This window comes from Tyto alba, unplaced genomic scaffold, assembly GCF_018691265.1.
Source record: "Tyto alba isolate M040663 unplaced genomic scaffold, T.alba_DEE_v4.0 Super-Scaffold_3, whole genome shotgun sequence".
In the NCBI taxonomy this organism is placed as follows: domain Eukaryota; kingdom Metazoa; phylum Chordata; class Aves; order Strigiformes; family Tytonidae; genus Tyto; species Tyto alba.
Window position 1 is genome coordinate 1,926,965 of NW_024881304.1, and position 13,529 is coordinate 1,940,493.

Genomic DNA, 13,529 nt, shown 5'->3' on the forward strand with positions numbered 1-13,529 from the left:
CCGCCGCTCAGCGCCCGCGGCCGCCGGGCCATGGAGCTCATCGAGCTGCGGGAGCTGCCGCCGGAGCCGCGGCCGGGCCGGGGCCGCCTGGAACGGACCAACGCTTTGCGCATCAGCCCGGCCCGGCGGCCCGGCCCCGGAGCGCACCCCGACCCGCGGCTGACGGCGGCACCGGGCGCCGGGCACCGCTTCGAGCCTCGGCGCCGCGGGCTCCACACCTGGTGCGACCTTTGCGGGGACTTCGTCTGGGGCGGCGGCAGGAAGAGCCTCCAGTGCCGCCGTGAGTACCGCGCCCCGGGGCCTCCCGCCACCCGGCACCCCACCACCGGGCACCGGGCAGCCCCCCCCGGTACCGGGCATCCCAGCACCCAAGCACTGGGCACCGGGCAGCCCGGCACCTGGCACCCCACCACCAGGCATCCTGGTAGTGGGCACCCCCCACTGAGCATCGGGTGCCCCAGCACTGGGCACGGGTATCCCGGCACCCCCAGCAGGCGCTGAGCATCCCGGTACCGGGCACCCCCACTGAGCACGGGCATCCCGGTACCGGGCACCCCCACTGAGCACTGGCATCCCGGTACCGGGCACCCCCACTGAGCATGGGCATCCCGGTACCGGGCACCCCCACTGAGCACTGGCATCCCGGTACCGGGCACCCCCACTGAGCATGGGCATCCTGGTACCGGGCACCCCCACTGAGCATGGGCATCCCGGTACCGGGCACCCCCACTGAGCACTGGCATCCCGGTACCGGGCACCCCCACTGAGCATGGGCATCCTGGTACCGGGCACCCCCACTGAGCATGGGCATCCCGGTACCGGGCACCCCCACTGAGCACTGGCATCCCGGTACCGGGCACCCCCACTGAGCATGGGCATCCCGGTACCGGGCACCCCCACTGAGCACTGGCATCCCGGTACCGGGCACCCCCACTGAGCATGGGCATCCCGGTACCGGGCACCCCCACTGAGCACTGGCATCCCGGTACCGGGCACCCCCACTGAGCACTGGCATCCCGGTACCGGGCACCCCCACTGAGCATGGGCATCCCGGTACTGGGCACACACACTGGGCAGCAGGCGTCCCAGTACTGGGCACCCCCCAGCAGGTACCACGCATTCCAGTACCAGGCACCCACACTGGGCACAGGCATCCCAGCACCAGGCACCCACCCCAGGCACTGAGCGTCCCAGCACCGGGCACCCACGCTGTGCACGGGCATCTCAGCACCGATTACCCCCACTGGGCACCAGGCATCTTGGTAGTGGCCACGCTCACTGAGTACTGGGCATCCCCGTACCGGGCACCTGCACCGGGCACCAGGCCTCTGGGCACTGGACATCCCAGTACTGGGCACCCCCACCAGGTACTGGTCATCCTGATACCACACACCCACGCTGGCCGGCCTGAGTGGGGAGCACGGGCACAGCGCTACGGGCCAGCAGCTTGGCACAGCACCGTGTCCCACGTGGGTGCTGTCCCCTGGGCCCCCGGCACCAGCACAGCGTGGGCAGGCAGCCGGCGCCGGGCACCGGTATTGGCACCGCACGCCAGCGCCGCCAGTGCCCTCCCCAGCACGGTCGCTGACCCTGACGCCCGGGGCCACTGTGGTGACACTGGTCCTGTCCCCGTTCCCAGACTGCAGCTTCACCTGCCACTACCGGTGCCGGGCCCTGGTGCGGCTGGACTGCAGCGGCCCCCCGGGCGCCGGCGACGAGGACGATGGCACCGAGCAGGCGCTGGAGAAGGACACCAACGTGGTAGGGGCTGGCCGGGGTCTGTGAGGGAGGGCACGGGTGTGGGGGGGTGGCCAACCTGGGGGCTTCCCCGGGCGGGGGGTGAGGTGCTGCTGTGCTGTGCGAGGGCCGTGTCAGGTCACACCAGGCTGTGCTGTGCCGCTCCGCACCAGCCCACGCTGTGCCGTGCCACGCCGGGCTGTGCCCACTCATGCTGGGCTTTGCTGTGCCGTGCTGGGCTGTGCCGAGCCTTGCTGGGCTGGGCTTTGCTGTGCCATACCAGGCTGTGCCATGCCGGGCCGTGCTGGGCCGGGCTTTGCTGTGCCATACCAGGCTGTGCCATGCCGGGCCGTGCTGGGCCGGGCTGTGTGAGGCTGTGCCCAGCCGGGCTGTGCCCAGCCGGGCCGGGCTTTGCTGTGCTTTGCCACGCCGGGCTGTGCCGAACCGTGCTGCACCGTGCCCAGCCGGGCCGGGGCACGGGCGGGTCCGGGCGGGCGGCGCCGGGCGCGGGTGAAATCACCGCCGGAAGCGGGACCGCGCCGCGCCGCCCACGGCCCGCGTCAGCCCCACGGCCCGGGCGGGGCGGGGCCGCGACGGGACCGGGGCAGGACCGCGATAGGCGCCGGGCTGAGCCGAGCCGGGACAGGGACCGCGCGGAGCCGAGCCGGGATAGGGACCGAGCGGAGCCGAGCCGGGACAGGGATCGCGATAGGGACCGAGCGGAGCCGAGCCGGGACAGGGATCGCGATAGGGACCGAGCGGAGCCGAGCCGAGACCGGGAGCGGGACCGGGCAGAGCCGGGCCGGGACCGCCATAGGGACCGAGCGGAGCCGAGCCGGGCCAAGGACCGGGGCCGGGCTGAGCCGGGCGGGGAGCGGGCTGGGCCGGGCCCCAGCCCGGGGGGCGGCCGGGCTGGCGCGGGGCCGGGTGTGCCCGTGTGCCCGCGGGGCCGCGGGGCGGGCGGGCCGGGCCGTGGCCGCCGCCGTGCCCGTGCCCGTGGCCGTGACGGGGGGCGGCGGGACCGGGGGCTGCGGGGCGGCGGCGGCGCTGGCGCTGCGGCGGGGCGGCGCGGGGGGCACGGGGGGCAGCACGGCGAGCAGCGGCTACTGCAGCCAGGAGGACTCCGACTCCGAGCCCGAGCTCTTCTACACCGCCCGCACCTCCCTCGGCCGCCGCCCGCGCCGCCGCCAGGTCGGTCCCGGGCCGCTGGCCGTGACGTCACGGTGGGGCCGGGGTGACGTCAGCCGCGGGGAGCCCACCATCCTCCTCCCCGGGGCTGGGTGCTGGGGGGCAGGCGAGGGTGGGCTTCGTGCGGGGCCGGTTGTCGCCCCGCCATGGGGAAGACGTGGGGTGCGGGCGGTCCTGTCTAGGACTTGAGCACGGCCCTGCTGTGGGGCTGAGCATGGCCCTGCTGTGGGGCGAGCGTGGGGCTGAGCATAGCCTTGTTATGGGACAAATGTGGGGGCAAGCGTGGCCATGCCGTGGGGCAGGGTGGCCCGGTCTGTTTGGATGTGGCACTGTGGGGTGGGTGAGGCACAGTGGGGTAAGTGGGGCTTTGCTGCCTGGCACAGCCACCCCATGGCCCCCGGGGGCTGGAGCTGCTCCTGGAGGGGCCTCAGGACAGTGCTTGGGGGTGCTGGGGTGAGCCCCCTGGGGCAGCCTCACAGCTGTCCCCACCCCACGGGGACTCCAGCAGGGTCTGGCGGTGCCTGCGTGCCATGGGGTGGCCGTCGGGGCCGGGAGCCCTGGCTGCTCCCCAGCCCCACGGTGCCATGGGGACATGTGCAGCTCTGCGCAGCAGCTCCACAGCCCCATGTAAATACTCATTAGCGGTTGCTGGCGGCAGGGACGCCGAGCCAGGACACCTGGGTCCCCCCCCTGTGTGGGGCTGGCCCTTTGAAGTGGGGTGCCGGCAGCACGGGCGGGCTGCACCCCCAGCCTGGCCCTCCCCACCCCAAATCCCGGGGTGTCCCCCCAGGCGCCCAGCCTGCCCCGTCGCCCCGGTGCCGGGCTGGCGGCTGCCTGCGCTCTGCCTTGGGGACACCTCTCTGATCTGGGGTGCCGGGAGGAGATGCCCGGCCCTGGGGTGTCCTCGTGGGTTCACCCATCCCTGCAGCCCCAGCAATGAGGGCTGAGGGGAGGGGGGGTGTGGTGTGACCGGTCCCAGCGTCCCCGGAGCAGGGTTGGGGCCGTGGTGAGCTCAGCCACACTTCCCCAGTACGGCCCAGCTCAGCGCCAGCTGGGCTGATGCAACCCCGCGCAACCGCCTGCATGTGTGTGTCAGCCGGTGTTTCGGGGCGGGCTGGGGGGGTGGCGGGCCCCCCGGGCGGGCGGACGGGTCGCTCCAGGCTGCGGTGCTACTCAGCCCATCCGCTGTCGTGCAGGATGAGCCCAGCGAGTGGGAGAAAGCAGAGCTGGACCAGGCGCAGGTGGAGCAGCAGATCAAGGAGTACAACAGCCAGATCAACAGCAACCTCTTCATGAGCCTGGTACGGGGCCGGCGCAGGGCCGGGGCAGGGGGGTCACGGTGCCCTGCCCTGGCCCCGCTCACCCCGCCGCATCGGTGTCTCCCAGAACAAGGACGGCTCCTACACCGGCTTCATCAAGGTGCAGCTGAAGCTGGTGCGCCCTGTCTCAGTGCCGGCCACCAAGCGGGTCCCCTCCCTGCAGGCGGGGCGGCCGGGGCCGCGCGCCCAGGGGGTGAAGCGCCGCACATCCTTCTACCTGCCCAAGGGGACCGTCAAGCACCTGCACATCCTCTCGCACACCCGCGCCAGCGAGGTCATCGATGCCCTCCTCCGCAAGTTCACCGTCGTCGACAACCCCCGCAAGTTCGCCCTCTTCGAGAGGTCGGAGAAGGATGAGCAAGGTAGGGCCCCGGAGTGGCCCTGTCCCCGTAGCGGTGGCCGTGTCCCCGTGGTGGCAGGTTCCCCTGAGCGGCAGCAGCCCCGTGGTGGCGATGTCCCCAGGGTGGTGGTCTCCCCATGGCGGCAACATCCCTGTGGCAGTGGTGTCCCCTGTGGCAGCATCCCCATAGCAGCACTGTCCCCTGTGGCAGTGGTGTCCCCGTGGTGCCAGAGTCCCCTGTGGCAGTGGTATCCCCACAGTGACAGCATCCCCATAGCACCACTGTCCCCTGTGGCAGTGGTGTCCCCACAGCAGCAGCACCCTGTGGTAGTGGTATCCTTCTTGGTGACAGTGTCCCCAGTGGCTGTGGGGCTGTCCCCCCATGGCAGCAGTGTACCCCATGGTGATGTCCCCATGGTGGCAGCATCCCTGTGGCAGTGCTGTCCCCATGGCGCCAGTGTCCCCTGTGGCAGCAGTGTCCCCTGTGGCAGTGGTGTCCCCACAGCAGCAGCACCCTGTGGCAGTGGTATCCTCCTTGGTGACAGTGTCCCCAGCGGCTGTGGGGCTGTCCCCCATGGCAGCAGTGTACCCCATGGTGATGTCCCCATAGTGGCAGCACCCCTGCGGCAGTGGTATCCTGCTTTGGTGGCAGTGTCCCCCGTGGTAGTGGTGTCCCCATAGTGGCAGCATCCCCCATGATAGCAGCATCCCTGTAGCAGCAGTGTCTCCCATGGCAGTGGCGCCCCCATAGTGGCAGTGTCCCCATGGCGGTGACATCCTCATGGTGGTGTCCCCCCCCCGTGACGCGTGGCTGCCGTTGCAGTGTACCTGCGGAAGCTGTCGGACGAGGAGCAGCCCCTGCGGCTGCGGCTGCTGGCCGGCCCCAGCGAGAAGGTGCTCAGCTTCGTCCTGAAGGAGAACGAGACCGGGGAGGTGAACGTGAGTGTGGGGACGGGGAGGGGACTGGCACCCACACCCCCCGGGGGACGTGGCCGTGGGGGAAACACGCCACGTCCCCGTCGTGATGGCAGCCCGTGTGCCCGCAGTGGGATGCCTTCACGCTGCCGGAGCTGCACAATTTCCTGCGCATCCTGCAGCGGGAGGAGGAGGAGCACGTGCGCCAGCTGCGGCATCGCTACGCCCGCTGCCGCCAGAAGATGCAGGAGGCGCTGGCCACGCACACGCCGGGGTGACCACCGCCACCCGCGCCCACGGCCAGCCAGCGCGCCGGGACCCTCGCCTGCCGGCGGGTGGGGGGCACCGGGGAAGAGGGGGGGGTGGAATGGGGCACCCCGGGAGCCATCGGGCCGCAGCAGCCCCCGTGGGGCCGGCCCGGGGAGTGGGGGTCCCTTGGGGGGGGAGCGAGTGTCCCCGGGGGAGCAAGTGTCCCTGGGGGGAAGAAGGGCGTCGAGCGCCAATAAAGGCATCTTGGTGACGAGGCCTGGCGGTGTGTCCTTGGCGGGGAGGCCGGGGTGGGCTGGAGTGGGCGGGACACGAGGACGCGCACACGCACATCCCCCCACGGTGTTTCGGGCCGCGGGTGCCCGCGCGCGGTGCCCGGCCGCGTCGGGGCTCGAACCCGCGGTTCCAGAGTTCCCGCCGGCGCCAGGCGGGTAGGAGGGCGCGCCGCGCGCCGCTCTCACGTGACGCGGGCGCACCTCCCTCCCGGATCACGTGCGGGGGGCGCCGGAAGCGCCGCAGCGCGGCTGCGCGCGCAGGGCGGCGCTCGGTCGGTGTCGCCCGGCGGCTGCGGGGCCGTTTCCCCCCCCCACCCCCTCCCCCCCCCCCCCCCTCCCCGGTCCCCCGCCCCGTCCAGTCCCGTTCCCGCCGCCCCCGCCGCCGCCATGGGCGCCAGCGGCTCCAAGTCGCGGGGTCTGTGGCCCTTCGCCTCCTCGGCGGCGGGCGGCGGCGGCGCCGAGAGCCCCGGCGGGCAGCAGGCCCTGGCCCGGGCGCGGGCCGCGCGCGCCGCCACCCCCTTCGTCTTCACACGCCGCGGGTGAGAGGCGGGGGGGGGGGGGGGTAGAGGGCGGGCTGTTGCCATGGCAACCGGGGGTGGGGGGACGGGACGATGACACGACGCCTGCACGAGCACCGGCGTGGCGGGGGGGGGACGGACACAGGCCCCGGCCTTGCGGGGGGACGAGGGGGCGGCCCCCGGCAGCCGCTGGGGCGGTGGCGGGAGGTGGCTGCAGCCCCCCCCCCCCCCCCCCCCCCCCCCCCCCCCGGGGGCTGGGGGCGCCGACCTGCTCCGGCCTCCTGCCCTGCTCTTACCTGGTTGCCTCCCCGCAGTTCCATGTATTACGATGAGGACGGGGATCTCGCCCACGAGTTCTACGAGGAGACAATCGTTACCAAGAACGGGAGGAAGCGTGCCAAGCTGAAGAGGATCCACAAGAACCTGATACCTCAGGTAGTGTGTGAAGGGTGGGGGCAAGTGAGTGCCGAAGTGCCACAGCAGCAGCTGAAGTCCCAGCTTCGCAGGAACTCCGGCACATGAGCTTCTCACTCGGGGCAGCTTCTTGCTGGGAAGATGAAGGCTTTCTGTCTCAGAGCTGTGGCTCCTGTGTGTCCTGGCTCACACCCATGTCCCCTAGTGAAGCTGTAGCAGGAGAGGGAGAGCTGGTGACGTCCTCCAGTCCCCCCCTTCCAGAGAACCAGTGACCCAGCGCTTTAGAGCTGTCAGGTTGGGGAGGATGGCTCAGCTGGATGTGTGCTGTGGGGTGCAGAGTGCCAGGCAGCCGTGGTGTCCCGTCACTGACCATCTTCCCCCAGGTGTGAGGTGCTGTGTGCTTGCTCAGCCGGTGCCACGTCATTAGGGAGCTTTGGGAGCCACGGAGCTTTAGGAGCAGCAGCCAAAACCCGTTACATGGTGACACGAATGGGCACATTCCCTCCGGCTCAGTCGTGACAGTGGTGTTGGCAGCCATGCGTTTTGCATGTCAGTGCAAAATTCTTCTCTGAAAATAAGCAACTGGGGTGAAGCCAGGCAGGGGTTGGGACACCAGTTGAGGGTCTCGGTGCAGGAGAAGGATAGCCTGCATGTAGGGAGGCTCCTGGAGGCATAAATGAAGAAAAGCGGGGATAAAACCAAGGGTTGGAGGGAGACCCTGCAGGAATCTTTCCTAAGTAAGCAGAAAGGCATGGCTCTAGCGAGGTCCTGGGACGAGCCCTTGGTGTGCTCTGAGGGGTGATCAGCCCGCTGTGGGGACGGGACCCCTCTGGGCACTGCGCTGCGCAGGCAGTTATTGCGGGGGGGGGAGCAGGGAGGGGCTGGCATTCTCACAGAGGCAGGCCTGGGCTGTGGGACTGTCCCTTAATCCTCCTCGAGGTGGGTTGAAACTTGCCTGGTTGAAAAGCTCAGCTGAGCGGGAGAGAGCAGATCCCGGCACTCAAGAGCCCTTTGCTAGCCCAGGCTTTTCTCTGGCTCTGCGGGTGCAGGCCCAGGCCCGGCCCCGAGCCCCCCCTCCTCCCAGCGGGTCCTCCCGGTGCTGTAACAGGAGAAGGCTTGGACGGAGCATGGGAAAGGCGCCTGTAGCTGGTGTGGAGGGAGCGTGCATTCAGCAGCCTCCCCTCTGGATAGAAAGCTGCTTTTCTTATGCGCCAGCTGCCCTGGCTGCTTTCTCTCAGAGAGCTCTTTTCATTCTTTTAAATCCCGTGAATGAAAGGTGCCGGATGAAAAGCCCAGACGGCCAATATCTGCCAGTCATGCACCAGCTGCTGCACGGGCAGTGCCTGGCAGAGCAGCTCCCTCCTTTCTCGCCCTGCTGAGCTCCGGACCCGCCATGTGTGGCAGCCAGCCACGCTGCCCTCGGCTCTCCAGGGACACGTTCGAAGGGCAAAGTGCTGTTGCTTTGCATGCTGCTGCTCAGGCGTACCTGGCGTCGTGGTGGCTTTATGGGCTCCTGTTCCTCAAGGGTGGCCTCTGTCGTGCAGGGGTGACTCGGCAGGGCTGGGGGCTGGTGTTTGGTGGTCTCCTCTGTTCACCCCTCTGACTCTTCTTCCAGGGCATAGTGAAACTAGAGCACCCTCGCATTCACGTAGATTTCCCGGTGATCATCTGCGAGGTGTGAGTCGCCGGACGTTGCTGCCCGCGGGCGGGAGGCTCTGCCCCACTGCCCCCAGCCTCACCAGGAGAGGCTACGTCGTGTCCCCACCCGAGGAGGAGGACTCTGGGCGCGCGGCGGGACAGCGGCTCCCCTCGCCCGGAGGTGAGGCGGGCCGGAGCGGGCTGGGCTGGGCTTGGCTAGCGCTCCTCGCAGGAGATGGGTGACCTTGTGCAACGACTGCTTAAAAACATCCTCGCTTGAGCCGGAAGACTAAAATACCTTTCGTAGCCTCTAGCTGACGTTTGATGGGTAACTGGAACTGCAAACGAGCTGCTGCGTTTGAGACTGCACTTCTCACCAGAGGAAATCCCCTGCTTCTCAGGTATGCGGCCCAGGGAGAGCCAGGGCAAGGTAACACACTGCCCGGGGCCCCGAGATCCCTCGGGCCTGGTGGTTAGATGGCCAGTGTTGCGGCGTGTCGCTTGATGTGGGTGTTACGTGCTGCTCCCCTGGCTGGGTCCGCTGATGGAGGATGAACGGGGCAGGCTGAGGAGGGGCCAGTTTCGAAGCACATCCAGCTGGCTGCTGCGCTCCTCTTGGGAAAGGGATGGAGATCAGATGCCGCTATCTTGGACCTTGGTCTCTTCCCCCTGTGCGTTTCCCCGCTTATGCCGGCTCTGGGGAAGTTGGCTTCGCTGCTGCCTGCAGTCCCTCAGCCTGCAGGAGATCTCTGCGGTCTGTGGCCACTGCTGGTCGCAGCGAGGTCCCCAGCTTTGCAGCAGAATTGCCAGCCCCGTTAGCAAGCTGGCTCCCACTGAGCACCGTCCCTCGCCCGCGGCGGGGCCGGGCTGCAGGGCAAGGTGTCTCCTCGTAAACATCCTCACACCCCGCTGCCATCTTGAACGTACCTCCCGGTGGGGTGGGCCTTGACAGAGCCAAGCAGGAAGGAAATCATCTCTTCCCTCCCTGTCCCCTGAAGACAATCGATCGGTGGGCCTGGCGTGGCTTGGAAATCTCCCTGGCGATGTGAACGACGGTTCCTCCCGCGTCCCATCTGGCAGCAGGAAGAGAAACGTGATGCACTTTAAAGGGAGGCTTTCTGCTCCGTTTCGGAAGGTCCTGTTCTTTTCTCCCCTTTCCTCTCGTTTGAGAAGCTCGAGGTCATCTTGGCAGCACCGAACAACCTCCCCTGCATGCGGGCCCCGGGGTGCCGAGCGAGCTGCCGCAGGGCCAGGGAAAGGCCTGACCCGTACTGCCCCTCGCCAGCGCTGGGAGCCACTGCCTCCCCGCTCGGCTGCCCCGGACCCGTCAGGTGGAGGAGAACCGACAGCGGGCACAGCTTTAAACTGGGTCGGAGCCTGCTCCCCGCAGCAGCCAGCTCGGCTTTCCTCCTCTTTCGTTCCAGAACTTATTTACTTTCTAAGCACTTCAGATGTTTGCTACCTCGATTTTTAATTTAAGCTGCTGGCACTTGGCTGCCAGCCCTGTCGGCGTCTACTTTGGATGTATCCATCCCTGCGCCTGCCGAGAGCTGCCCGGGTGTGGGGCCACATTCCCGGCTTCGGGGAGATAACAGCCGCGTGGCTGTTGCCGTCTTCCTGTCACCACCTCTTCCCTCCGTGTCCCTCCACCCACTGTTCCCATCGGCAGGAGTGAGCATGGAGGGTGAAGTACCGTGGGGGAAGCGGATGTGCTGGCTGCCACCGGGCAGGGAAGCAGGAGGGCAGGGCTCTGGCAGGGAGCTCGTCTACACTGTGATGCTGGGCACTGCTTTCAACATCTTTTGTTCTCCTGCTTGCTTGAAAGAGTCTTGTCTTAAAACAATCCTCCACTGAAGTGTTTCTTACTCGCACCACCTGCTTTCGAGTTGCTCCTGGGCTGGATCTCCGTGGGAGGGGCATCCCCCCGGGCTCCGCAGGAGAGCGGGAGCTGCTATCCCCAGGAAGAGGAGAGAAAGCCGTGGCCGGGCTGCCTGCACAGCCTCGCCCCGCTGCTGTCCAAGGGCGCGGGAAGCTGCACCAAGCCCGCCTCCGGTACTGGAGAAGGCAGAGGAGGTGTGGGGAGGGGGCTGGGGCCATTTGCCTGCCCCAACAGGGAGCCCCTCGCCTGGCTACCGGCCAAAAATCTGCTGACAAGGCAGAGCCTGAACCCCAGGGGGGGGCAGAGACCGAGACTGGCTTAGCAAGGATGCTTTTGTCCTCCCTGACAGGCTGCCCACCCTTCCCCCAGGATTTCAGACATGATTCCCCCCCCAAAAAATCACGCCTTCTCCCACCCACCCCCCACCCCCATGTCACCCGGCGGCAGCAGAACCTCCGCAGGCTGCCAACAAGCTGCGTCCTGCCCCGCTTCTTCCCAGGCTGGTCCCCGAGCAGCCGCCCCCCGGGCCCCCTCTGCTCCGCCGGCCTCCAGCCCTCCTGCAGCTGCAGGGCCTTGGGAGCACCTGGAGGGATCTTAAAAATGTGAAGGTCGCTGTAAATAGTATCTGTGTCCACTGTGGTGTTGGAGCAAGCAAAAAAAAAAAAAAAAATCCAACAAAAGTAAGGTTTTCCTTTTGATTTTTTTTTTTTTTTTAAATGATTTCTGTGCAACATTGTGCTTTCCCGTGTGGATGTGTAGCCAAGACGTACTCACTGACACTAGGCTCCTTGGTCCTCTAGCGTGTGGGTAGGACCCGTGGGTTTGGGAAATGTACACTATTTATGGTCCTTCTCCCCAGTGCATCTGTCCACTTTTGTTAAATTTCAATAAAATTATTTGTAGAGCCCGCAAGTCCAAGAGCTGTCTTACTGGGGAGGGCGGGTGGGCGGGCGGCTGTGCCCGTGGGTGGAGGAAGGAGGTGGTGGAGAGCTGAGGAGAAGGGGGCTTTGCCGTGCTGCTCTGCTTGCCACCAGCACTTCGAGCCCCTTGTTTTTTCGGGAGTGGGGCGTTTGTGCACACAGGGCTGAACTGGTGGTGAAGGAGCTGTGAGTCGCGACCATTTCCAGGTGCTCCAGTTCAGCACGTGGCGTTGGCGGCTTTGTCAGGTTGTGACTCTGCTGCTGTGACATCCTTTAAATACGTAACTAAAACGTGTTTATATAAATAAATATGTCATTTTCTTGCTCAGCCCAGTAGGGTTGGAGCTTAGGCCCCTCTCCCCTCCTGTGTGGGGAGGTAGGTCTGGAGGGACCCAGGCATTAGGGGCAGCCCAGCCTCAAGCTGGCCTTTTCCCGTCCCTCCGCCCGAGCCCCACGGGGGGGAGGATCCGCCTGTCCGCTTCTTCATCGCCTGCCCTGCCAAATCAGTGGGATCATTAATCACTGGGGCCTGACGACTTTCCTGGACCCGGCGTGACCCTGTGCCGGGATGCCGCCCGTCCCCTGAGCGGTGCCGGCTGTCCGTGGGGCGAGCGTGATCTCACTTTGTGCCCCACGTCCTGCCCCCGGCAGCCCTGCAAATGTTTAACTGCAGCCACCGCCACCTCTCATCATTTCCTCCGCGCAAGCCGGCTCGGAAGCGAGCCGCTGACGAAAGCTGTAATGAGAGTGAGTGGTGTGGCGTGTCCTGCCAGCACTTCGGCTTGCGGGGGAAGGCTCTGGGACTTTTGCCCGTTGATCCGTAGGGGCCACGGCCCCGGGAGGGACCGATGGTGGTGGCCTCGAGGGGGACTGGGTGGCTGCTCAGGGCGTTACGGCTCGGCGAGGTTAAGGAAGGTGGTGGCTGTGGCTCACCGGCCCCGTGAGCACCCCGGTGTCTGCTGGAGCCACCCCAGTCCCCCTCCTCTTGCCCACGGGGCAGGGCCGTGCCTGCAGCCCCCGGCCCGGGGCAGAGGCGGGTGCTGACCTCCCCTCCTGTTCCGTTCCCCAAGCCGAGCTCCTCTCGCACCTTGCCCAGACCTGCCTGGCACTAGCGGATGTGACTAATGCCCCTTATCCGGCGTCCCCGAGGGGTTCGCAGCCACCCGGTTGCCCGCGGGGTGCAGCTCGCCTGTGTCCCTCTCCGCTCTCCTGTCCGGCTGGGAACGGCTTAAAATCATCTCACGCTCAGCGGGGCGAGATGGGAGAGGGGAGGCTGGATCTGCGTAGCTGTCCCCTTCCAAAATCCAGGGCCTTCCCCTGTGGGAAGGGAGGAGGGAAACCGAGGCAGGCGAGGCCGAGCCCTCCTGAGGGGACGACAGCAAGAAGCTACATTGCGTTGAGGACTTCCAGCCCTCCCGGCCGCGGAAAGCTGTGACCTCTCCAGCCACCCCGCTGCCGGCGGGGTTGGTTACCTTCAGTGCACGAGGCCGTGGAGGATGGAAAATTTTAGGCATTTCTGCTGCCGGCGAAGGGAGCCTGTTTACTGCCCGGAGGGGAAGGGCAGCGCCCGCCGGCGCTGGGATTTCTTGGCTCCCCACAATCTCTCCCGAGGGTTTTGGCAGCCAACGCCCAGGCAGTGGCCGACCTTCCCTGCCCCTCTCCCAGCTGGTCCCCAGTGTTGTCCGCACGCCGGGCCGAGCCGTGGGGTGCAGCCGGGATTTGGAGCGGCCAGCCCGGACGCTGTGCCCATCCCCGTCGGTACCCGTCACCCTCTCGGTGGGAGCTTCGCCACGAAAGCTGACACCCAAGCGGGTCCTGCTAACCGGAGCCATCTGCGGGTGCCTGCGGCCCTGGGCTTGGCACCGCCGGCACCGAACAATGCCGGGCTCGGTGCTCCCTCCCGCTCCCCGGGGAGCTGGCAGGCGGCTGGGGAGCGCTTCCGCAGATTCAGCCCCGCTTCCTTCCCCCGCCGGCCCCGGCACACCCTCGCGCTCTGGCCCCGGCATTTCCTCCATGGGGGCAGCCCCATGGCCCCCAGCCCCAGCCAGGGCAGGCAGGGGACAGGCTGCTCCTGGTGTCCCGCCTGTCCCCCTGCCCGCCTGGGGGGGATCTGCCGGAG

The 13,529-nt window shown here is 67.6% G+C and overlaps 2 protein-coding genes across 2 annotated transcripts; both read left to right on the top strand.

Moving 5' to 3' along the window:
• Positions 1-5,863, top strand: RASSF1 (Ras association domain family member 1). Its single transcript, XM_042799835.1, has 6 exons — positions 1-280; positions 1,640-1,761; positions 4,122-4,226; positions 4,312-4,606; positions 5,408-5,523; positions 5,631-5,863. The coding sequence occupies exons 1-6, from the start codon at positions 31-33 to the stop codon at positions 5,775-5,777; spliced, it is 1,035 nt and encodes a 344-aa protein (XP_042655769.1). The 5' UTR covers positions 1-30; the 3' UTR covers positions 5,778-5,863.
• Positions 5,864-6,292: 429 nt separating this feature from the next.
• Positions 6,293-11,397, top strand: TUSC2 (tumor suppressor 2, mitochondrial calcium regulator). The gene is made up of 3 exons (XM_042799717.1): positions 6,293-6,580; positions 6,874-6,994; positions 8,589-11,397. Exons 1-3 carry the CDS (start codon positions 6,429-6,431, stop codon positions 8,652-8,654), a joined length of 339 nt encoding a protein of 112 aa, XP_042655651.1. The 5' UTR covers positions 6,293-6,428; the 3' UTR covers positions 8,655-11,397.
• Positions 11,398-13,529: the final 2,132 nt, after the last annotated feature.

What these genes read in the sequence shown, in the direction of transcription:
- RASSF1 (XM_042799835.1), top strand. Translation starts at nt 31, where the DNA reads ATGGAGCTCATCGAGCTGCGGGAGCTGCCGCCGGAGCCGCGGCCGGGC. An exon ending in GTCGGAGAAGGATGAGCAAG is followed by an intron (nt 4,607 to 5,407) that starts GTAGGGCCCCGG and finishes CTGCCGTTGCAG; the next exon opens with TGTACCTGCGGAAGCTGTCG. An exon ending in ACGAGACCGGGGAGGTGAAC is followed by an intron (nt 5,524 to 5,630) that starts GTGAGTGTGGGG and finishes GTGTGCCCGCAG; the next exon opens with TGGGATGCCTTCACGCTGCC.
- TUSC2 (XM_042799717.1), top strand. Translation starts at nt 6,429, where the DNA reads ATGGGCGCCAGCGGCTCCAAGTCGCGGGGTCTGTGGCCCTTCGCCTCC. An exon ending in TTCGTCTTCACACGCCGCGG is followed by an intron (nt 6,581 to 6,873) that starts GTGAGAGGCGGG and finishes GCCTCCCCGCAG; the next exon opens with TTCCATGTATTACGATGAGG. An exon ending in ACAAGAACCTGATACCTCAG is followed by an intron (nt 6,995 to 8,588) that starts GTAGTGTGTGAA and finishes CTCTTCTTCCAG; the next exon opens with GGCATAGTGAAACTAGAGCA.